We start from the raw sequence: 23,587 nt of genomic DNA on the forward strand, positions 1-23,587 counted from the left end.
AAGTCGCATCGCGTCCTTAAAGAACTATTGTGCCCCTTTTACTGGTTATAGAGTACCTATTGATCATAATATTTCAAGCAGGCCTATAACCGTCAGAGACTTTAGTATGTTCCCTACTTCCAGATCTTTCAGCTTTGCATTTTTTTTTTGTAAGTTATCCAGGTATTTCTCTATCAAAGCGAATATCTTGGCGGTACAATGGGTTTCCTGCGATATTGTCCCACCCTTGCTGAGAGCCTTGACGAAAATGTGTTCTGACGATTTGTGAAGAATTCGACAAGCAAACGCCTTCTTTCCAGTGAACGTATTTATTATGGAGGAGGATGGAAGTACTCAGGATATCGGAACTATTTGTACAATTTCTTTAGAATTTGCATCCATAGCACCATAGCATTCGAAGCCTCAGACAACCCGAACGAGCGCGCTTAAATATTGCATCGAAACCGTTCAAAGGAATTCGTCTTCCGCATCGTCACTAGCCAGCTCCCTCATGTGCCGTGACATATGTGAATAGCTTTTGCCCCTATGGTTTATAATTATAATAATAATCGTTGGCGCACCAATCCTTATTAGATCAGGACCTTGAAGTGTATTAGAATACTTCGTTCAAGACTGTAACGGTACACTACAGGATTACAGTACCGTACAGGAGGCAATGTGGTCACCATTGTGCTCGCCCGAGATTATTACCCTGATTTGACTCAGGTACTCATTCACAGCTGAGTCGACTGGTATCCGACGATCCGCACTACGGTTTAGATGATCTCCCTAGGGTTTAGATTAAATAAATAAACGCTTTTCGGTCCTCTTAAAATCAGCCTCAGTTAATACGTTTGTTGAGTCTCGTGTACTTATTTTGGCTTGGGAAATTTTATACGTTGTCACCAACCTACTTAGGTGCCTGAGTCGCTATTGGCATCATTGCTGATCCGCCGGTTCCGGTCGGCACTCAGTTATATACAAACCATAGCTTTAATTCCTGTTTCCAGAAAGTTACGAGGAATCCAACTGGGGCGTGTATCAATGACGCTTATATGGTTTTCTTTTGTATGTTTCCCCATATCATGCATCACATACATAATTACAACATCATCGAAACCATGCGGCGAACTGTTCACGCGCATTGGAGAACGTTGAATATGTGCAATGCTTTCCTTGCACCATACAAATTCAAGCAATGCGCGGGAGACAAATTTCCCGTATTTAGTTTTTTTACTCTTGTGTTTGCTCGTTTTAGATGGTTATGTTTCCGATATTAGTCTTTTCTTTGATGGTCATTTTCGTAGTGTTTTAGGCTAATTATTATCGTCGGGGTCACCAATTTGAAACCTCCTCGCGAATAACATAATCCACAAGAATAAAACAAACTCAACGACTCTGTTCTTGAATTCGAAATTTTATTTCAACTAGTGGTCTCACAACTCGAAATCGGACACTCTGGATTTTACATTTTTGACGTTTTCTCGTTGTTTTGAAATAAATGTTAACACAACGGCAAACATTAGAAGTCAAGCAACTGTTTGCAGAGGTTCACATGCGATGGGAAAGGTTTACAAAGAAAGAAAATGTGCACCAAATTGATCCAAGCTATTCACTAACTTCGGTACGAGAACGCAATATTTATGGAAGGAAGGCTTTCCTTTGGATGGACTCTTCCGTAACTTATATATTGATGAAATTTAAGAAGAAAACCATGGCCATGAAGTCGAGGATAAACTCCATCTGAAAATGCGGATCACAGATAATCTATAGGGGCAAGATTTATGATAAGCAAAGGAGACATGGTAGACACTGACTCGTTAGCTAAATCGAATTCATGAAGCTTCACGCATTGATGAAGTTCCTTATTAAGGCAACCTTAAACATTAAAGAAAACTCGCAAAGATTGAAAACGCACTATTGTTTGCTCCGAAACTGGTCTTACCTTGCATATTCATCTGCCTAACCACTTCTACTTCCAATTTTTGACGCAGCACGAACTTTCGAAATAGTACTCCCGTTTCTGAGAAAAAGCGAAAATTTGAATCAATTTGTCACTACAAAACGTGAAGAAACTATTCTTCGAGGTACGATTTACCACAAGAATGGGTCAAGTTTATAGCCAGCTGTAACAGATACTTTGGTTGGTATAGTTGGATATTGTCGAATCAAAATAAATGCTCAAAATTAAACAAAAAACGACTTTTGACACGGATTCACATAATACATTCCTTCCCTTAGTTATCAAATTCGCTGGGGGATATAGTGCCATTTTCCGTCTGTCTGCTGATCTGCTTATCAGTTGGTACACTAAAGATAAAGGCCTGAAATGTTTACTACTTCTGTAAAATCTATGTCAAACTGGAGACAGTTTCAAACATATCAGCAGTGCTTCAGGGTCAGTGACATTTTTGGGAGATAATTGTTTCAGCCCCTAATCAATTCCAGCCCCGCAAGATTGTTGACATTTTCGGGTGATATTTTTTTCCAGTGCCCCATGAGCCTCATTAATTCTGTGTAATCACCCAAAATTATTACGGGAGTGAACATGCTCGTATATTCTAAAATTTATTACTACTCAACAATTGCAATCAGAAGTATGAAAACAAAGTCTGTTTTGCATGTGATAATCTGCTGGACGTATCGCTTGGGGTAAACTCTGGCTCTTTCCTAAAACTTCCCGAAAAACATAGAGAATACAATAAGCGAGCAGATACTCGTGAATATGCAAATGGAGTTTACATTTGATTGTTCACCACTGCACATTTATTGAAATTCATGGTCAATCTATTTACAATGAACTTTACGAGATATTTATTCATTTCCGATTCCGACATGTAATTTTGATTGGTAAATTTGCATTTGCGCATTCCCAAGCCTATCAATCTAGCAATCCACAAATAACAAACAACCACGAAACTCCATATGAATTTAAATTAGGTTCATCCCAAATGCGTCGTGTTAACAAGTTGTAGCTTGGATTTGTTGATAACTTTTTTGAATAAAATTTGAAATGTTAAGTTTGTTTCTTTCATTTCAATTTTTTCGGTGCTTTGAATCACCAAGTTTTTTAGTTTCCTATTAATTAATTGATAAGTCGTTTCTGCTCAGGAAATAACTATCTAATCGTTTTTGTTTATTCGTTTCGTTACTATAAACTACAAGGTTGTGGGGTCAAAGTGGGGGCCATACATCGCTGGTAATTAGGGGAGTTGGGGTTCAAGTAAAAAGACTTCAAATCCTTTCGAACCAGCGATTTGGTTTCCAGATTAGATTAGCTTAGTGGGGGGAAGTGCAGCTCCTCCCTTCCAACCTTCAGACTTCCACCGCCTATGGCATTCGCAAGCTCTTGCGGGTCTGAAAACGGCTCTCAGAATATCCTTATCTAAAGTCTGAAGCGACTACCCTGTTTTCTATGAAGTGCAAGGGCGTCTCTTCCCGTTCCTCAAAAAGGCTACAAATAGGCGAGACCCCCGCCCCATTTTTAGCATCAGTGCATACTTAAAAGCCTTATCAAAATTCGAATGCCTTCTTTGTAAGAGGAAAAAAAAACTACCCCTTTAAAGGTCCCAGGTTCATTCACAAAGATTTCTACTTGTTAGCGGGAAGTTAATCCCTCCTTTCGACTGCGTGAACTCTTGCCATTTCACCTTTCATAGTAGACTTCATAGTGGATGTCTAAGCAAGCTGCAAGCTTTGGTCCCACCATTGTCGAACAACGGTCTTCGACAAGGGGATGCCCTATCATGCGTCCTTTTTAACCTGGCCGTCGAGAAAGTGATCCGTGATGCTGAGGTAAATGCAAGAGGTATGCTGACGATATCGACATCATGGGAAGAGCCACCCGAGACGTACAGACTGCCTTCATCGAGATCAAGCAAGCGGCAAGGCAAGACAAAATATATGGTGGCAATGTCAGCGCCGAAAACCAACCAACCAACCAACACCATCACTGGTCAAACGGGAAGAATAAGGATAGGAGAATACAACTTTGAGACCGTTGATAATTTCTTCTATCTAGGGTCGAAAATCACAACCGATAACAGCTACGATGATGAAATCCGCGCACGGTTGTTGTCAGCCAACAGAGCCTATTTCAGTTTACAAAAACTGTTCCGGTCGAAACGTCTCACCATAGGGTCAAAGCTCTTACTGTACAAGACTATGATCTTGACAGTCCTCATTTATTCCTGGGAAACTTGGGTTCTTAGCAAGAAAAATTGCGAACTCTTGGCCGCGTTCGAGAGAAGAATCACCCGAAGAATTTTTGCCCCCCTTCATGAGAATGGACGATTCCGTAGCCTATACAATAACGAAATCTATAAGCGATACCATGACCGACCGGTTGTGGATAAAATCCGGCTCAATAGGTTATGGTGGGCGGGTCACTGAATCCGTATGGATGAGGACGATTCCACCTGGAAAGTCTATAAGAGCAATATCTATGGTAGAAAAAGAAGACCAGGCAGACCCTGCCTAAGATGGAACGATGGCGTAGGCCAGGACGCCAGACAGCTTTTAGGGATATCGAATTGGTGGACCTCAGCGCAAAACCGAGATGTCTGGAGTTGCTTATTGAGGCAGGCCTAGACCGATACCGGTTATTGCGCCGTTCATGATAATGATTGTCGAACCAGATCATTGATGAACAAGCCTGTCAGCTTCCTCATTGGCAGCGTTGTACATGGGCCCTGTCATCCAAGTCCGAAATATTTCTTTCAGCCGGGCAAGTTTCAGCAGCAACTGGTGACAACTCCACATCAATTGACTAGATACGGTGTGAATATTTGACGGTGGCCTACTGTCGGAAAAGATTCGAATGGCACAATTAAAACATTTTTATTGTACACATTTTTCACCCACCAATAGAATAACTTATATCCTCGCCTGGAATATAAACGTCATTTTTCGTGAGGTCGGGTTATGTTCCAATACTAGCCCAATGCCAAAAGACTCTTTGACCTTTTTTGATGATTACGACCAAGATATCTTTTCAAGCACATCTGGAAACCATTGTTTGTTTAGGGATTAAGTAGTTCTAAGTTCACATTCATTTGATGCCAAACCAGTTTTGTGTCTCAAATATGGGATGATTTACCCTCAATACTTATGTTATCAACTTCCTGCTGTTAGCAAAGTAAGTCTCGGCCACCATACGATGCAAGGGTACATTAAAACGGCTGTTATTATGGATGTGTAGGGATCCTAGGGCCGGACCTCTGGAACGCTACCTATAACTGTCTACTTAAATTCGACATGCCAGAAGAGTCGCGCCTGGTTGGCTACGCGGATGATTTCGCAGCGCTTGTTGCTGGACGCACTGTCAAACAGGCGCAAAGCAGACTCGGCATATTGATGCGACGGGTAAGCGGATGCATGACTACTCATGGTTTCAACCTTGCACTGAAAAAAACCGAAGTAGTCATCCTGACATCCCATATCGTTCGATAATCGAGTCAAAATCAGCGGTAAAATACCTCGGGTTGACTCTTCACTCAAAGATGAGCTTTTTTGAGCAAATCAAAGCAGCAGCGAACAAAGCTGTAGCTGGAGTTTCGGCGTTAAGTAGGCTAATGGCAAACATTGGGGGTCCTACGTCTAGCAGGCGCCGTCTCCTAATGAGTTCATCGCAGTCTGTCCTGCTCTACGGCGCAGAGGTATAGGCTGGCGCTCTTAACAAGGAGGTATATCGTAAACGCCTCGCGCAAGTACAGAGACGAGGAGCTTTGCGGGTGACGTCTGCGTACCGCACTGTCTCTGAACCGGCCGTGATGGTGATCGCGGGAGTGATCCCCGTTGCCCTTCTTGCTAAGGATCGTCAAGCCAAATACAAGCCCAAGGGAGATGAACCAAGGGGGGTGGTTGCTCGCGAAGAACGGCAACGCACTCTAGACGACTGGCAGCTCTCGTGGCAAAATGAAACTAGAGGCAGATGTGGCAAAAGTCCCAAGGCTTTACTTATCCCAATCTTACAGTACCGGGGCTATCTGGAGAATTTCTGATACTGTTCCTGAATATGATACTTCTATGTTAGTATAGAGTCCAAATGCATTCCTAACTACTTGACTGTTTATAATAATAATAATAATCGTTGGCGCAACAATCCATATTGGATCAGGGCCTTGAAGTGTGTTAGAGCACTTCATTCAAGACCGTAACGGTACACTACAGAACACTGTAGGAGGCAATGTGGTCAGCATTGCGCTCGCCCGAGATTATTACCCTGATTTGACTCAGGTACTCATTCACAGCTGAGTCGACTGGCATCCGACGTCAAGTCACGATACAAATCCCACTGCCACCAGCGAGATTTGAACCGCGGCCTTCCGTATGACAACCCAGTGCTCTAACCACTGAGCTATCCGGATGACTGTTTATACCAGCTAGATTTCCACCCAATACGGGTTAACTGCCCGTTTATGAACATAATCACTCCAGTAGGCTTAATGGTTACCGTGAATCGTTTATGGAGGCACCAACTATGGCTTATCACCAAAGTTGCTGATAATTACTAACGCTAATTCGCTTGTAGAAAGACCTTTGTGTCCTTTGTGTGTTCGCACTAAAACAGCCCCCTTATCCTTGACTTACTCCTCAGGGTAACCATTATGCGCGGTACGGTCTAACTGTGGCTCAGGCTGTTTTCATTATCTTCATTATCGTGGTCAATTGAATTCGCGCGCGTGCGACCATTAAGTTGTTCACTCCCCCACAACACCCCACCCTCAGCTGAAAACAAAGGGATTTTCAGCGAGGAACAAGACGCACAGCGCCCTCAGCTCGGCTGCCGCAAGTCGAAGCGGACGCGTCGCGCGCCTCTCGCCCTGATCGTGTTTTCTTGCTGGACGAAGTGCTTTTGCCGAACCAAGGAGACCCGTTTGGTCATGCCCCCGACATTGAGGCTATAATAATGTTGGCCTCGTTCGAGGACTTCAAAGGGGCCCTCATAAGGTAGCTACAGCGGCTTCCGAGGAGCGTCCGTCCAAATTAGGAGATGCTTAAAAGATTCGAGATCCCTGGGCACGTCAGTCACGGTTTTCGAGTAGTTGGCGGGTAGTGGCGACAGACCGGTAACGTTGACAACCAACTTAATGTCGAGAACAGGGTCGCTGGGGAGCTCATATTCTCCCCGTATACCAGCTCCGCAGGACTTGCAGCAGACTCGTCGCGATTGGCTGTTTGGAGGCCCAGAAGAACGAGTTACAGGAGCCATTGTAAAGACCTTCAGGGGTCTATGTCACCTTTCGAGCATCCCTTTGGACTGGGGATGGCAAGCGGTTGCTCGGTGGCTTTTAAGGAGAAGTTTATCCAACTCCAAGAAAAGCCAGGACTCAAACTGTATTCCCTGGTCAGTAATTTTAATTGCCGACACTTCAAAGCGTGGAATCTATTCTCGACAGAGTGCCTCTACCCAAGATTGTGCAGTAATGTCTTTCAGCGGTATTGCCTCAGTCCACCGCGTGAATCTATTTATGATTGTCAGGCAATACCCGAAACCGTGGGAGTCTCGCAAAAGGCTTGGTGGACCGAGGGAACACTGCTGCCCCTTTCCTCACATGTTTTGCTGTTTTGCACTTCTGCCATGCGATACAATGTCTGGCCCACACGAGACAAAGAATCAGCAGCTACTTTATCTTTTCTCGACACGTGTTGAATGTCGGGAGTGAACTGTCTGATAAAACTCAATTGCCGAAGTCGGGTTTTTACTTCAAGGTAAAAGTGAGTGGCTTATGGCCCGTACCTACGGCAATGTCTGTGGCATCGACTAATACGGCTAGGGATGAATCTTACTGAGGAAATGCCAGAAGTCTACCATCAGTTGCTTGGTGTCCTCAAATTCCTGGAGAGTCTCTAGAAACCACACTATCAGACGGGAGTCTTTGGTTTTCGGCCCAGCCAATGATTGATGATGGGCGGCCTTGGGCATGAAACGATGATAGAAGTTTAACATGCCCAAGAACGTTCTGAGATCCTTAACGGTTTCTGGAAGCGGGAAGCTCGAAATCGCTTGCACCTTAACTGGCTCCGGTTTGATTTCTTCAGGTGTAATCAGATGGCCGAGGACTCTCATTTGCGATTGTAGAAATTTTCAACGTTGAGTACTAGACCTGCCTCAAGGATATTCTCCACTATCCTGCTAGGCCGGGTAGCCTCATATGCTCAGAATATAACTGGCCTATACCAAAGATGCTTCACTCCAGGCAAATCAGCAACACATCAGATTTTTTCTCTGCGGCAAGCGATGGAAAAACTGCTAGAAAATGGACATCAGTTGCACCATCTTTTCATCGACTTTAAAGCCGCCTATGATAGCATAGCCAGGGTAAAACTGTACACGGCCATTAGAGAATTCGGTATCTCGATGAAATTAATAACACTGACTAGACTGACCCTGACCAATGCGCGAGGCCAGATAAAAGCAGCAGGATCACTCACAGGACCATTCGTCATCAACAACGGTCTAAGACAAGAGGATGCCCTATCATGCGTCCTCTTTAACCTGGCCCTCGAGAAAGTGATCCGCGATGCTGAGGTAAATGCAAGGGGTACGATCCTCTTTAAATCTTCCCAACTACTGGCCTATGCTGACGATATGGGCATCATGGGGAGAACGACCCGAGACGTACAAACTGCCTTCATCCAAATCGAGCAGGCAGTAATCAGCGCGACATCTTAGGCTGCACATCAATAAAGGTAAGACAAAGTATATAGTGGCAACGTCAGCACCAGAAATCAACCAACCAACAACATCAAACGGGAAGAATAAAGATATGAGACTACAACTTTGAGACCGTAGATAATTTCTCCTATCTAGGGTCGAAAGTCACAACCGATAACAGCTACAATGATGAAATCCGCGCACTGTACAAGACAATGATCTTGCCAGTCCTCATGTATTCCTCGGAGACTTGGGTTCTTAGCAAGAAGAATTGCGAACTCTTGGCCGCGTTCGAGAGAAGAATCCCCCGAAGAATTTTTGGCTCCCTGCATAAGGATGGACGATTTCGTAGCCTACACAATGACGAAATCTATGAGCGATACCATGACTGTCCGGTTGTGGATAATATCTGGTTCAATAGGTTACGTTGGGCGGGTCAGTTAATCCGTATGGACGAGAATGATCCCACCCGGAAAGGCTATAAGGGCAATATCTATGGTAGAAAAAGAAGACGAGGCAGACTCTGCTTAAGATGGAGCGATGGCATAGGCCAGGACGCCAGACAGCTTTTAGGGATATCGAATTGGTGGACCTCGGCGCAAAACCGGGATGTCTGGAGTTCCTTATTAAGGCAGGCCTAGACCGGATACCGGTTACTGCGCCGTTGATGATGATGATGATAATGAATCAGAGCCTCCCCACTTTAGTTCAAAAAGGGGTTTTCGTTGTATTTCTCTGAATAATCTGGTAAACTCCCATTGAGCAAAATCAATAGTTGTGTTTTCTCCTCCTTCGTTTTGGTTTCCTTGTAGGGTCCCTATGCAGTTTTCAGGAATCTAGCATTTCCTTGTCGCCTAGAAGACAATACACGCTAGAGTAACGTTTCTGGCCCTTGTTTTTCCAGTTGCAATGCTGTAACTATGAACTATTACACATGTAGCAAGTGCCATCGTTTCGCATTGAAATTTTGCCAAATGTAGTGTGTAAGCGGCTTTGGTTGCGAGTGGGGACGAGTTGGGGGTGAAAAATGTCGTTACCAAAAAAAGGCCTATTCCCTAAAACTATCTAATCGAAAAATCTGAAAAAATTATCATGAGGACCCCCTTTAATAGGAAGACCACAAAATACCCTCCTTGCCACCATCTGTTCAAATAAAGATAATAATGGTACATTACTTGGCAAGATACCCCCTTAATTCATCCATCTTGAAATCATAAAATTTTCCAGTAATGTAGGCCATGAAATGGAACACGATATTGGGAAGTTTAGTGAAAGTCAGCACTTAGTCAATAAAAATTTCTTACCCGAGAAAACTCTAAATCTTTAAAACGCACTCAGCTGTCTGTTTGAAATCTATTTTTGAAATAATATTAATCCGTCGGACAGATAAAAAATTAAAATATTTTAAATAATTTTCAGGTGAGGCAGCTTTACTTTTATTGCGAAAAAATTTCGGAGAAGATTGGAAACATGCTATTAAGACAATTGCTGTTGGCGATGACACTACCGATGAAGATTTAATGAAAGTAAGTTTATATTTTGCTCACAAGCTGGCGTAAACTGCTGTAGAGCATACAACAAAATAAACGCCTACTTGTTATTAATGTTTCCTTAACAATCTCGAATACGACACCAATTAAGCTAATTAAGTAAATTAAATTAATGTTTAAATAATTTTCTACAGATTTGCAAAGGAGTTGGTAAATCATTTAGAGTATCTACAGACGGAGAAATTCAAACAAATGCCGAATTCCGGTTACCGTCAACAAAAGAAGTGACTCTTTTACTCAAGTGGATTGAGGAACAGTACAATTAAATAATCAATTCAGAGGCTATGATCAATATAAGATAAATTAAAAAAATATGCTAATTTCTAGAAGTCAATAAAGTTTTATATTTGTTCAAATAATCTATTTATTGAGTGCGTACGTGCTCTATACGGTTCAGGTGAGATCTCATATGCTGATATCAATCTTATTATCTCTTCGAGCAAAGTCCACCCAGAATCAATGCGACCTACGGTAGTAGCGCCACGTAGCATCACAGATCACCATGTGGACTTTGAACCGATTCCAACGCCCTGCTTTTCCAACGTCCCACTGACGATAACCACCGCATCACCTCAAGCTACACTTGCCATCACTCCGAGCTCCCCTTCTACTTATATCACTGGCTCGGTGCTGCCAAATCCTGCATCACAAGGGTAATTTTTCGTATCCAGATTAGAATATCCTATCCATTCCGATGACATTCTCGACTACATCAGGAGCAAAGCCTGCACATCTGCTGTGTCTTTCTCGTGTGTAAAGCTAATGAAAAATGGTACCCCGGCCTTGTAATAGCTTCCTTGAAGATGACATACCCCACAATCTTGACGTCGTCGACCAACCTTCCTTTTGACTACGAAGGATTTTTACCAAACCGTACCAAAGGACCAAACTAGGAAGAAATTCCCGTGCTTCCTGTCTACTTTGTCGGCCAGCATATATGTATTGCTTATTAGCTTATGGAATTTCTACCAAAACGTAAGAAGTCATGGTTCCGGAGCTTGTAGTAGTTTACTACTACACTCAGCGTGTCCGAAAGCTCATGAAAATGGAAACAAAGGATTCTAACTCCTCAAGTGGAAAGAAGTAACAGACTTCGAATCCACCCCCGACTTTGAGAAATTAGATTGTGGCCGAGGCACGGATTTTGGAGGCCTCACCAAATTCCTGATTCCCCGATCTTTAGAGGACAGGGTCCCCACTTCAGTGAAATACCTGCACCCGGTGTCTGCACTCCACAGCGCAGTCAGCCAGAAAGGATAGTAAAACAACTACCTTAATGAGAATAACTGGAAATGCGACTACAGCCGGCCTGTCGGAAACACTGTTGTCTAATTCTTCCAAAAGACGGGAAACGAAGGCTCAGTAGAGGAAACTTCAGCTGCAATGGAGGAGGGACTACAGACTTGCCTGTCAAAACCTTCTCCTCCGCCTCTACCGGGAAAAGCGGAAGAACGGGAAGTTGGTGATGTTGACGCAACTGGTATAATTCCGTTATGTGAAAAACAGATCCATACAACCTGGACACCGTGAAACTTCGACTACTCCCAGTGGACGACGACGGAAGGTACTGCGAAAAAAGGCGAAGTTTCTTCAGAATGAGGGCATGGGCGTTGGTACACCAACAAGTATGGCGATATCCAGAGAAATCAGACGCAAGAAAGCGGAACTTTCGGCGGAAAGTGAAGACAAGCTGATAACGCCTTTAGATCCGCCATGAACGCAACAGATTTTTCGGTAAGCAGCGGTATTCATATTAGATTACATTCATGTTTACAAGCATAATAGTTAGTCAAATTAACCTGCAGCATGACAAACCCTCTTCGTATCTACTGGCAGCAAGGCCAGCGAAGTTGAAGGTTCATTTGAAAAAAGGGCTGTTCACTGCTTCACAATGATCCAGGGGATTTTAATATGGGCGGCAAAAGAGGATGTAGAGCAGGAACCAACTTGCCAACTGCCTATCAAGCTTTCGAGATTAACTTGATGTGTTTCAGGATGACTTTAGCTAATATCTCCACAATAGCGAAAAGCACAAAAATTCTCGCCAATCGATCGCACTCAAGACGAGCTCCTTCTTCGGAACCTTGATGATTAACTCTTCCTCCACTCACAGGGAAACCTCTCAATTGGGCGAAATTAACGGATGAGTGGAAGAAGGAGCTCTGCAAAGGCAGTCAAACGCACAATGAACAGTTTCGCAGGGGGACGTCAAACTCAGCGGTCTTGCCTCACTTGAGCATTGAAGGCCGAGATGATCTCCCCAATATTGAAATCTTCCTCGCCCTGGACCAGGATATCGTAGTTACCCATTTTCAGAACATGACGCGCGCATAGTGCATACCTAACTGAATAATCCGACACCGAGATCACGCTTACTTCCGGTAGATATGTGAAAATGTAACAGCGATAGTGACGCAAAAAAGAGAGAAGTACTCCCTACAGTTCCATCTTACCTCGCTTGTCTAGGTTATATACCTAAAAGCCTCAATACCGTCGACAAGAAGCATTCATATATTCCAGAATCCACCCTGGTGACCGAACTCGCCAGGGTGGACGTTCTTCCTGGACTGCTCGTGGGACTAAGACATGGACTCATTTATCAGAAAACAAACAAACCGACTAGAGAAGAAAAGGCGGTTATGCCAGATACATCACTGGAGGACGAATTACAAACATCCAGCCAGGAGACGGCAGCTGTCGAGAACAGTACACTCGGTGCCAGCCGTAGCACCGCTGTGCTGAAACCAACCGCAAGGACCGACCGGAGCGAGGCGGCAGACGAAATAGTGTTTTTAGCCTGGAATCCACTGCCAAGAAGCTGAGTATAGCGAATACCAGATATAGTACTCCGAACCCGAAACCCTCGAAGGACCTCGCTAAATACCAGGCGATCGTTGAGGGTTATAACAACAAACGCCTGGCAAACGAACAAAAGACGAAACCCACCGCTCTCAAACGCAATCGGTCTTAAGCTGAGGTTGAACTAGATCACAAGCTGGGCAAGAGCTCGGACGCTAAGCAACATCTGGAGAAAAGTAAGCCGCAATAGGCAGTCGATGGGCCTCGAACTGCGAAACTCTTCAGCGACGTAGCCAGGAACCACTTACGTGTGGTGATGGTGGCGTTAAACTAGCGTCGAAGGTGTTTACCAGTGTTGAGGCCAGCCTCATTGAACATCTCCTGGACCATCCATTTCCTGTTTTGATTTTTCTCAGGTGGTCCGTGGGTTTCACGTTATAGCTCTCAGTTCGTGCGTCGCTAAGATCAGTGACGTATGGAAGGGGATAAAGCTCAAAGTTATCCCCTGTGAAGAGATTCCCAGGACACCGCTGATTTGTATGTAGTTGCCGAAGATCCGACAAGTTTGTCTAATCCCTGCGCCTTCAAAACCTCAGAATTCTCATAGATAACGAAGCAGTTATCAAGGAGGAGGAACCCCAGGCAAATAGCCAATATTTTCTGCTCCGTATAAACGGAGAATGCCTAAAATCCTTGGACAGGTAGATTAAAAGGTCCGGTTCGGAATGAGGAACGCAAAGGTGAAAGTGTTCCGCTCTACAAAACCGGACGACGATCTAGATCCAATCGATGCCACCAATGAGCTGTTGGAGCAGATAAGGATCGACGATCGGGGACTGACATCCCACACGCAAGCAGATCATGCTAAGGGTAACGCAGTACAAGGTGCGCCTTGGCTAAACTGCTTGTCTTCCTCCTAGAGAGCGACATCGACATCGCCCCAATACCGAAGCCTTGGGTCGGAGGCGACCAAACCATCAAAGGGCTCCAAAGCAAATATTATAATTTATTCCACAGCACAGGAGACGATGACCAGGACAGACCTAGACCATGTATCCTCGCGTGGCAGATTCCGCACCCTTTTCTGTGTCTGGAACTGAGTTCCATTGGTCATTGTCAAACTGGAGCAGGCGTGGGAAGAGAATGTGTATATTTCCTCGGCTTACATGACTCAAGACGGATCAGCTCCGCCAGAAGAACTACAACATTTCATTACAGTTGGATACTATGCCGCAGAAGTCTGCAAACCCTTCAGATACCCCAAGGGGATCAACTGAGGAAAGCTTGGTCAAGTAATCAAAACCAAACTCTCCGGTGCCCAAATTGGCAAGATTGGCATGACAGACGAATTTTCTTAAAAAGTCGGAGGGCATCTGGGAGGAATTCGCTGGGTTAGACGCACTTCCCGCCAGCGAGGAGGACTGTGAGTCAGAGCCTTGCTTGGAAGGGTTGCAGCCACCTCAGCCGTGCGAGACTGTCAAATCGGTAATTACTGAGGATGAGATAGGCTGGGCTATAAACAGCTTCTCCACATATAAATCTCCAGGCCCAGATGGCATAATACCAGTCATGCTACAGAAGCGCCAGGAAAAGGTTGTGTCATGGCTTATCGAAATTTACCGGAGCTGTATCTCTTTAGGATACGTGTCACAGTCTCAGAGACGAGCGCGGGTGGTTTTTATATCGAATACGGGCAGGCGCGGTCATGAGTCCGCGAAAGACTTTCGACAGATCAGCCTCACCTCTTTCGTGTTGAAAACCCTAGAACGCATGCTGCACGTCCACTTAAGGGCGATTATGGAGAGAACACCTTTATCTAAATCGCAGCATGGCTACCTCAAAGGCAAATCCACAGAAACTGCTATCCACGAAGTAAGGCTCGGTTGAGGGGTCACTGCAGTACAAGCAGTATACCCCAGCTGCCTTCTTCGATAAAGAGGGAGTATTCAAAAACGTTAATTTCATCACGATCAAGGAAGCCTTGACCAGTATTGGATTGCAGGGCTATCTTATGCATTGGATTATATCCATGCTAAGAACTAGGATAATCCAGTCGAATCTGGGAGAACGACGAGAGTTCTGAACAGAGGCAAGCCTCAGGGTCGCGCCATCTCTCCAGTGCTCTGTAATGGACGAAATTTTGCGAATACTGGACAGCAGGGGGTTCAAGGTGGTGTATGCCAACGACTTGATGATATGGGTGTCAGGAGCATTCCCCTCCATTATGAGTGACATCTTGGAAGAACCCGTGCGAAAGGTGTGCCTGTGGGCTGCAAGATGCGAACTCGCCATAATTCCACCTACCGCGGCTGAATGAACAAAGATTGGTTCTTCCCTTCAATGTAAAGTATTTAAGTGTAATTCAGAATCCAAAACTAAATTGGTAATTGAACATATAATAGAACGGCGGGTTAAGAAGGCCAGTATAGTCTTCTATTCCTTTGCAATTCCTTTGCATCTAAGCTATAGTGACTAGTCCATACCCTTCTCTTAAACGGGCTTGGGAACGTCTATGGCAGATAAATATTAAGAAAACAAATTGGCAATTGGCTTGCATTAAATCGATTCATGTTTCAACCTGGAGGAAGGCATTTTTGAACATTTTTATTATTACGAATATTAATATCCCTCCTCCTTACTTCCATGTACGCGTTCACCATATCTAAATATAATACTAATCCTCAATTTAATGCTCATGATCTGCTCCACTGAAGTTGAACTTGGAAAGTATCTTTCAGCGATCTCAATTCAACATTTTATTATTTACTGCAGAGCCATAACATAATGCATCAAATTACAGCAGATATTTGTGAATTAATAGTGGGAATCTTGCCAGTTGGCTAGCAAAATATGAAGTATAATTTCACGTATCTACCTAGACGACCATTAAAAGATTTGGATTGCTCACCGAACACCTGTGAAATCAATAAAATATAGGAACATGCAGCCTGTTTTAAAGTCAAAATATTGTAGATCGAAGCGTAGAGGAAGCAATCTAATTTAACAGAATTGTAGGAGTTATTTCCAGTTCGCAAGAGAAGAAATGCTAAAATATTAACTGCGAATAATTAATTTTGAACGTTTTATTGGAATGGAAAGCTTATTGGAAAAAGATCAAGAATTAACATTGACCCATATTTCTTGATGAGATTTTCGAATAAGCCACACAATGCCGGAGGTATTTCACGGGGAATCATATTATATATATCGGAAGACGAATTTATATCGGTTCCCGAGTTGACACGTGCTTACACTTCTCTGTGCTAGCCAAGCTCGGGAATGTGAGGGTGTCCTTTTAGACACTTCATTCCTATTCATGCCATTTACCAAAATTGCACATGCCCTTTTAGCCGATTTGTGGGAACGCACCGAAACTTGAAATGCTTCAGACATTTAGGAGCTGCAGCCTGGGATTCCAACTTTTTCTTGATATCCGCAGGCCATTAAAATAGAGAATGTTCCTTAATTTTGTGTGGGTCCTACTAGAGTCAGCGAGAAAAGGGGAAATTTAAAAAAAACATAGAGGTGCCAAAGGATGCTAAACGGGAGAAACGGGAAAAATGTTGCTTATAAACTCCACCATGATATTAATATAATATGCTGGCCCCAAGCCCAGGTAAAGGAGGAGGGTTTGAGGCAATGTACTTTGTACTATCTTCAGTAAAACAAAAATAAAGTGCTGAGATCAGGGAAAGAGATAAATAGAGTACAGTTGGAGTTATTCCACTATGCTAAATCCTACCTGATCTCTCTTAGTGACAGGTCCCGCGATAGGTCTACCAAGAAAATGCATACAATGTCGTTAGAAACAAGATGATCGGATTGAGCCACAAGCCTCGGAAAAATACTAGGTCTTCCACCTCAGTCGACGTGGCGGAGGGGCCCCGGTACCGTCGAGAAATGGGCAAGGGTTCTTGACGCATGGACGGCGTCAGGACGTAAGCAAGTTAGTCCGAACAAAACAAATACGGGTCTGCACCCTAAATGTTGGAACCCTAGCTGGACCGAGGGACTCGCAAGGGCCCTTCGGAAAAGGCGCAATGATGTCTGCACTCTGCAAGAAACCCGATGGTCTTGTGCCAAAAGCTACGACATTGAACGCGAGCGCGGTAAAAATGGCTATAAACTTCTCTATTTTGGTAGCGCACACACTCAACCTGGTATTGGCATTGCCATCTCAGAGGGTTTCTGTGATGCGATTAAAGATTTCGAACGGTTTGGTAATCGGCTGATGAAGCTCAACATTATACCAGCTGATCGCACTATTCACTTCTTCACCGGGTACGCACCACAGACAGGTCGACCTGATGCCGAGAAACATGTCTTCTGGCAACTTCTCGATGAAAAGACAGACTTGCCACGTGCCTACTGACGACTATATTATCATTGCCGGCGACCGGCCGGCTGAAAAGGCAGACGGTAGCAGGTTTCATGGGGGAAAGGGGTTCGGAGCGTGCAATGAGGGTGGCGAGCGTATAATCGATTTTGCGGACACCCATGACCTCGTACTTAGGAATACTTAGTTCATCAAACGATTGTCTCATCTTCCCACATTTTATAGTGGAAACAGTAAAACGCAAATTGACTATATTCCATATTCTTATATAAGGCGCCGACATTTTACCACTGTCACTGATTGCAAAGCCGTTTCCTATGAGACCATCGCACCTCAACATCGGCCATTGATTGCCGTCCTGCAAATTAAGCCACCGATAAAACAGCATGAGGAACGCACTGACCCGCCGCGCATTAAATGGTGGCGATTTAGTGAGAAGAAACAAGAAATGATCCCACTTACGTGATTACCAACCATTACGAATATGGAAGAATCGTGGAACCAAATGGAAGACACGATCCACAAAGCGGCCTCTGCAACCCTCGGGGTCACCAAGCCGGGTAAGCGGTACATCAACCGATATACTTGTCTTTGGAATGACTATGTCGAAACGAAGGTTCGTGAAAATAAACGCCCCTACCACAAATTTTTCGACGATAAAACACTGGGCAATGGACAAATTTATAAAAATACCAACCGGAAAGCAAAGAAAGCGGTCGCTGTCACCCGAGCGGACCATTACAAAAATCTTTACGATAAACTGGACACTCGGGATGGCGAGAGAGATACAGATCGACTTGCCAAAAGCCGTAACGAACGCACACAGGATATAGAACACTTATGTTGCGTTAATGATAAGAATGGTACTTTGCTTACCAACCGTCGAGCCGCCAGGGATAGATGGCGAGAATATTTCGAGCAGATTTCAACTGCAGAATTTTCTCATCCTCCACTTCCACAATCATTGACGACATTTAAAGCAGTTCCACCTGTCATCGCAACTGGTGCTCAGAGGTGGCGGTGAGGAAGATGGGGCGGCAACCTTATCGGCCAAACTAAAACCAAGTGGTCGAGGAGAACCTCCATAGTGGTGGCACCGGGAGGCGCTGTAATTACTTTGGTTTGCCGGCCGTGATTCAGTAGGCGAATGCTCCAAAGACCTAATTAGGGCGATCAGACCCGAGTCTGCACGGGGACTCATCTGAAGTGGCAAATTGGTAACGAAACCTTACCAGGGGTATACTGGTACCATGGGAACCGGGAAAGCCCCTGGACTCACATACTTCGGGTGAACTCCTGTTGTATGTGAGGACAGCTCGGTTATTTGCGGTTGGCCCCCCTAGTGGGAGTTTCATGGTGGTTGTGGTTGTGCTCAAGCGAGAAGAGACCTTCGGGCCTCGACGTGGTGTTGCGTATCAACACGGGTGCCGTACTCCATAGTTCGGTAGAGATTTAGGTAATTCTTGCATCCACCAGTATGAATGCTAAGCCATGCACTTGGTATAGACTGGTACCGTTGTGACTTGTCTCAGCGGGGCTCTGATTGTGGTCACAAATTCAATCCGTGTCTGAAGAGGACCGTAGGATTAAGTCTCAAGACAGGTGCCTACGTAAAACACTATGGGCTTCACTGTCATCGCAACTGGTAACCCCCAACCCTGTCGGCCAAACCAAAACCAAGTGGTCGAGGAGAACCTCCATAGTGGTGGTACCGGGAGACGCTGTAATCACTTTGGTTTGCCGGCCGTGATGCAGTAGGCGAATGCTCCAAAGGCCTAATTAGGGCGATCAGACCCGAGTCTGCACGGGGACTCATCTGAAGTGGTAATTGGTCACGAAACTTCACCAGGAGTATACTGGTACCATGGGAACCGGGATAGCTCTTGGACTCTCATACTTCGGGTGAACTCACGTTGTATGTGAGTACAGCTCGGATATTTGCGGTAGGCCCCCTAGTGGGAGTTTCATGGGGGCTGTGGTTATGCTCAAGCGAGAAGAGACCTTCGGGCGTTGTATTTCAACACGGGTGCCGTACTCCTTAGTTCGGTAGAGATTTAGGTATGTCTTGCATCCACCAGTGCAAATGCTAAGCCATGCACTCGGTATAGACTGGTACCGTTGTTGCTTGTCTCAGCGGTATAAGTAATAAGTAGAAAGAAAGGTAGTCCAGGAGAATGTTCAATTTACCATCCACTCCGATTACTTTCCTATCCCATGAAGATTTTTGAACCCATTCTTGACAACGGTATTCGCAAAATCGTTGAGATAACCGTGAATCAAGCCTAGTTTGTCAAAAATTGTGGAACTATTGACGCAATACACGCTATGTGGTTACTCATGGAGAAACACCGTGATAAGCATCGCTCTCTTTACATTGCATTTCTGGATCGAGAGAAAGCCTTTCACCGTGTGCCACAGGAACTTACCTGGTATGCTCTACGACAAGACTTAGTGCCAGAAGAACTCGTGCACTGGATTCAATTGCTCTACCACGATCCGAAAAGTAATGTTCGAAGTATGGCGGGTGTATCAAAATCGCTAAGCGTCCTCCCACCACTCCTATTTGTTATTATTATGGACACCGTCACACAGGGCATCCACCGTCCAGCGTCCTGTACACTGCTTTATTCAGATGATGTTTTCCTAGCATCTAGTAGCAGAAATGATCTCGAGCAACTTGTCCAAAAATGGAATGACCGCCTCGTGCAAGACGGTTTTAGATTAAATTTAAATTAAACTGAATTTTTGACGACCGATCCCCATGAAACAGGCACAATCATTGTCAGCGGCAGTGATCTGCCCAGAACTGAGCGATTTAAATACCTCGGATCAATGCTATCAGCCAATGGAGAACTGCGTTATGAAATCGCTTCACGCATTAACTCGACCTGGATGAAGTGGCGTTCCACAACTGGTGTTCTTTGTGATCGACGTATCAACGAACATCTCAAATCTAAAATTTACCGCAATGTCGTCCGTGCTGTTGCCCTCTATGGTTCTGAGTGTTGGCCGACTATAAAAGACAATGAACGGCGTCTTGCGGTAATGGAGACGAAGATGTTGCGTTGGACTGGTGACGTGATAGATTTTGATCACATCCGAAATGAGGATATCCGCGATCATTATGGGGTTACACCGATCGTGGAAAAAACGCAGGACAAAGACGGATGAAATGATGCGCTTACCAGCGCCACCGCAACCTTTCCACCAATCTTTCACCCTTTTCCAACTCTAACTGCATACCGCATTCCTGAGGTTACATATCTAGTCGATTCGTAATAAAATTTACAAGTTCTTTGTCCTCAAGCTCTGTAGAGAATATACAATCTTTTGCTGGTCTAAATAATCCAGATAGTCATTCACTTCATTTTCCGAGATATCCGTCACCCTAAGTCCCCCCCCCCCTCCCCCTCCTAACAGTTGCAGAAGAGAGAAAAGGCTTCGGACGAACCCATTAAAAGTTAATTCAATATTTTTTACGGCTACCAAAATTGTCATAAATTACAATAGCTATCATCGACGGGTATTAATTACCCGTAAATGAAAATGATTTAAAAAACAAATGGGAAAATTATGTTTATTGCAAATAATTGCTAAAAACAAGGATATTTATAGGTATCTATTTCGCATACTTTTCAGAACCAATCATCATTGCTTACGTGGAACTTTCATCCTCTTAAATCAGTTTTCACAGTACACGTTCTACCTCGAATGTAGAACAAATTTAATTATTTCGGACAATTGCGCATGCATAATTTCCTACACTAACAACCCACTGCTTTCAACCCCTAATAAAAATGATTATTTATTTCATGAAATCGAAAGTCCTGTACAACATGCTTGTAAATCTTCTTTAGATCAAATCTAATTATTCATTTTCGATCTAAACTATTAGCGGGAGCTAATTATAAATTTTTGAATTTTGGCAAGTAAAAATTGGGGGATGACTCTTTTTTGACGATTAGTCAATATAAATTATGTCATACACGACATGTTAGTTTGGTTAGGCAGACACCTAACAGCCAATTTAGAGTCGTGATCTTTTGAGTTTATCCGAAATCTGCTAATTTGATTTGAACATGTTTAAGAGGCTCCAAAAATCTGTTTAGTGAAGAAGCTCAAACACAAGACGCTAATGTAAAGATGGTTCCTACTAAATGTATTTTTAGAGTATCAACAGAAATTAAAGAAATTGAGTCATTTCGATTTATTAATTTCTAATTCAACGAAATATCCTTTCATTAAAAATTATTCATAATTGCATTAAGAACATGATAGTGAAACATAAAATTTTATTTTGTAGTTTGAATAAATATCCAGATAATTCGCATTAATTCAAGGATAATATGTGGAACGGCTTTGACAAAAATTTGGTTCTTTTAATACTACAAATTGTGTTAGTAGCAATTAATTAGCATAAACTTAATCCCACTAATTGGCTAGTTGGAAGTGGGCTCTTTAAGGGCAAGTGCCGGTAAGCAAGCTAAAGCCCAACGAAAACGACCACCACCGTCCAACCCACAGTCCAGAAAGGTTTTGTATTTTTCTTGCGAGAGAAACGTTAACTGTCCGACCGCTCTGTTTCTTAAAGCACACTCTTGTCTTATATATAACCCTTTAGCCAGTTGAAGTTAGTTTTTTAATAATAGCAGATTTTCCCAAATTAAGTAGTACCAAGTCCTATGTTATGAATAGACTTCCCAATTATTAAAAAAAAAAAACAAACATAAAAACAAATTTCTCGCTCTGGCCTCCAACTTATAACGAACCATTCCATGCACCGCTTAACCTTAGTAATTAAAAGACAAGTCGGGAATCCGGAAGCTAGACGCTTCAGGTATGAAAGGTTTGGGTATTTCTTTTATAAAGACATTTGAGTGTGCATTCTTCCCATTAGTATGTAGTACGTAATATAGGCATATGCTATGTGAAAATATCCACTTTCAAGTGATATCAAGATTCAAAGACTTGAATTTCCAAAGAAGCGACAGCGTTGCCCTATTATAATTTTATTACTAATGGTGGTCAAAGGGTAGTATAAGTCCCGGGGCGAAACGTGGATTGGTACCCACGATGGAGCATAAAACCTGGGAAATGCCTGCTGAACCAACACCAACAGCTCTACTACCAAACCCTATCTCCACCTCCACGTGGTGACCGCTGGGAGCTCTTTCTTGGCGAAAAGCTGCGGACGGAGAAGGATGAAGGCGAGTCTCCCGCGCCTAAAAACGGGACAAATTGTACCAACTGGTCCTCCAGGTTGGGGGTTGGGTAGGGCTGACAACCCTACACGGAAAACAACTTGTTACGAAGCCACAACAGGAGCCTCGGATAGGACGGATTTTAAAACGATGGACCCGGCACCGAAAAAGGAACAACGATTTGCGCATTTTCTCATGGAACGTGCGCTCCCTGTACAGAGATGAAGCTGATAAGCAGCTAGCCGATACCCTGTCCCAATATAGGGCTGATGTAACAGCGTTGCAAGAGATGCGATGGACAGGGACCGGTTTCCTGGAGAAGAGCCACTACACCATATATTATAGCGGTCATCCAGTAAACCATGTGCTCGGAGTAGGTTTCTTAGTCAGCCAAAAAATGAAACCTGCTGTTATCGGCTTTGAAAGCATAAGCGAACGGCTATGCACTCTGCGCTTGCGAGGCAAGTTTAGAAATATAAGCCTCATAAACGTTCACGCCCCTACAGAGGAGACTGCAGAGTCGGAGAAGGATACCTTCTACGAGGCAGTAGAAAGAACCCTCGAAGCCTGTCCCAGATATGATATCAAAATCATACTTGGGGATTTTAACAGCCAAGTAGGGAAGGAGCCCGTATTCAGGCGATACGTTGGCTCCCATAGCTTACACGAAAACACAAATGATAACGGACTGCGGACTATTCAATTAGCAGGGTCACACGAAATGGTTATTGGAAGTACCTGGTTTGCGCGGAAAGCGGTCCACAAACGGGACCACTTTCAACCAAATTGACCACGTGTTGATCGAACGCCGCCACCTCTCAGCCTTGATGAATGTCAGAACATATAGGGGGGCCAATATAGACTCGGATCACTATCTCGTTGGCATGGTGCTCCGAGCTCGAATAACAATACCACCTAGAATCCCCTCTGACAATCAGGTGAGAGTGAACACTGAAGCCATCCACAACACAACCCTCCGCGACACCTATAAGAGGGAAATGGATGCCGCAATAACCGCAGTCAACAGAGGACCTGGAGATGAAGCATCAACTAATGATCTTCA

General features: G+C 44.0%; 1 protein-coding gene and 1 long non-coding RNA gene across 3 annotated transcripts in view; one reads left to right on the plus strand and one right to left on the minus strand.

Moving 5' to 3' along the window:
- Positions 1-10,500, plus strand: part of LOC119646437 (probable trehalose-phosphate phosphatase 2) — a 43,526-nt gene extending 33,026 nt beyond the window's left edge. For both annotated transcript variants that reach the window (XM_038046888.1, XM_038046889.1), the window contains exons 5-6: positions 10,058-10,164; positions 10,323-10,500. In XM_038046888.1, the coding sequence (XP_037902816.1) occupies positions 10,058-10,164; positions 10,323-10,454 (239 nt within the window). In that variant the 3' untranslated portion in view covers positions 10,455-10,500. The remainder of the gene's footprint in view (positions 1-10,057; positions 10,165-10,322) is intronic.
- Positions 1,581-2,235, minus strand: LOC119646438. The gene is made up of 3 exons (XR_005248739.1): positions 2,078-2,235; positions 1,925-2,002; positions 1,581-1,722 (listed from the first exon to the last, which is right to left on the minus strand). It is a non-coding gene; the product is annotated as an uncharacterized LOC119646438 (long non-coding RNA).
- Positions 10,501-23,587: the final 13,087 nt, after the last annotated feature.

This window comes from Hermetia illucens, chromosome 1, assembly GCF_905115235.1.
Source record: "Hermetia illucens chromosome 1, iHerIll2.2.curated.20191125, whole genome shotgun sequence".
Taxonomy (NCBI): Eukaryota; Metazoa; Arthropoda; class Insecta; order Diptera; family Stratiomyidae; genus Hermetia; species Hermetia illucens.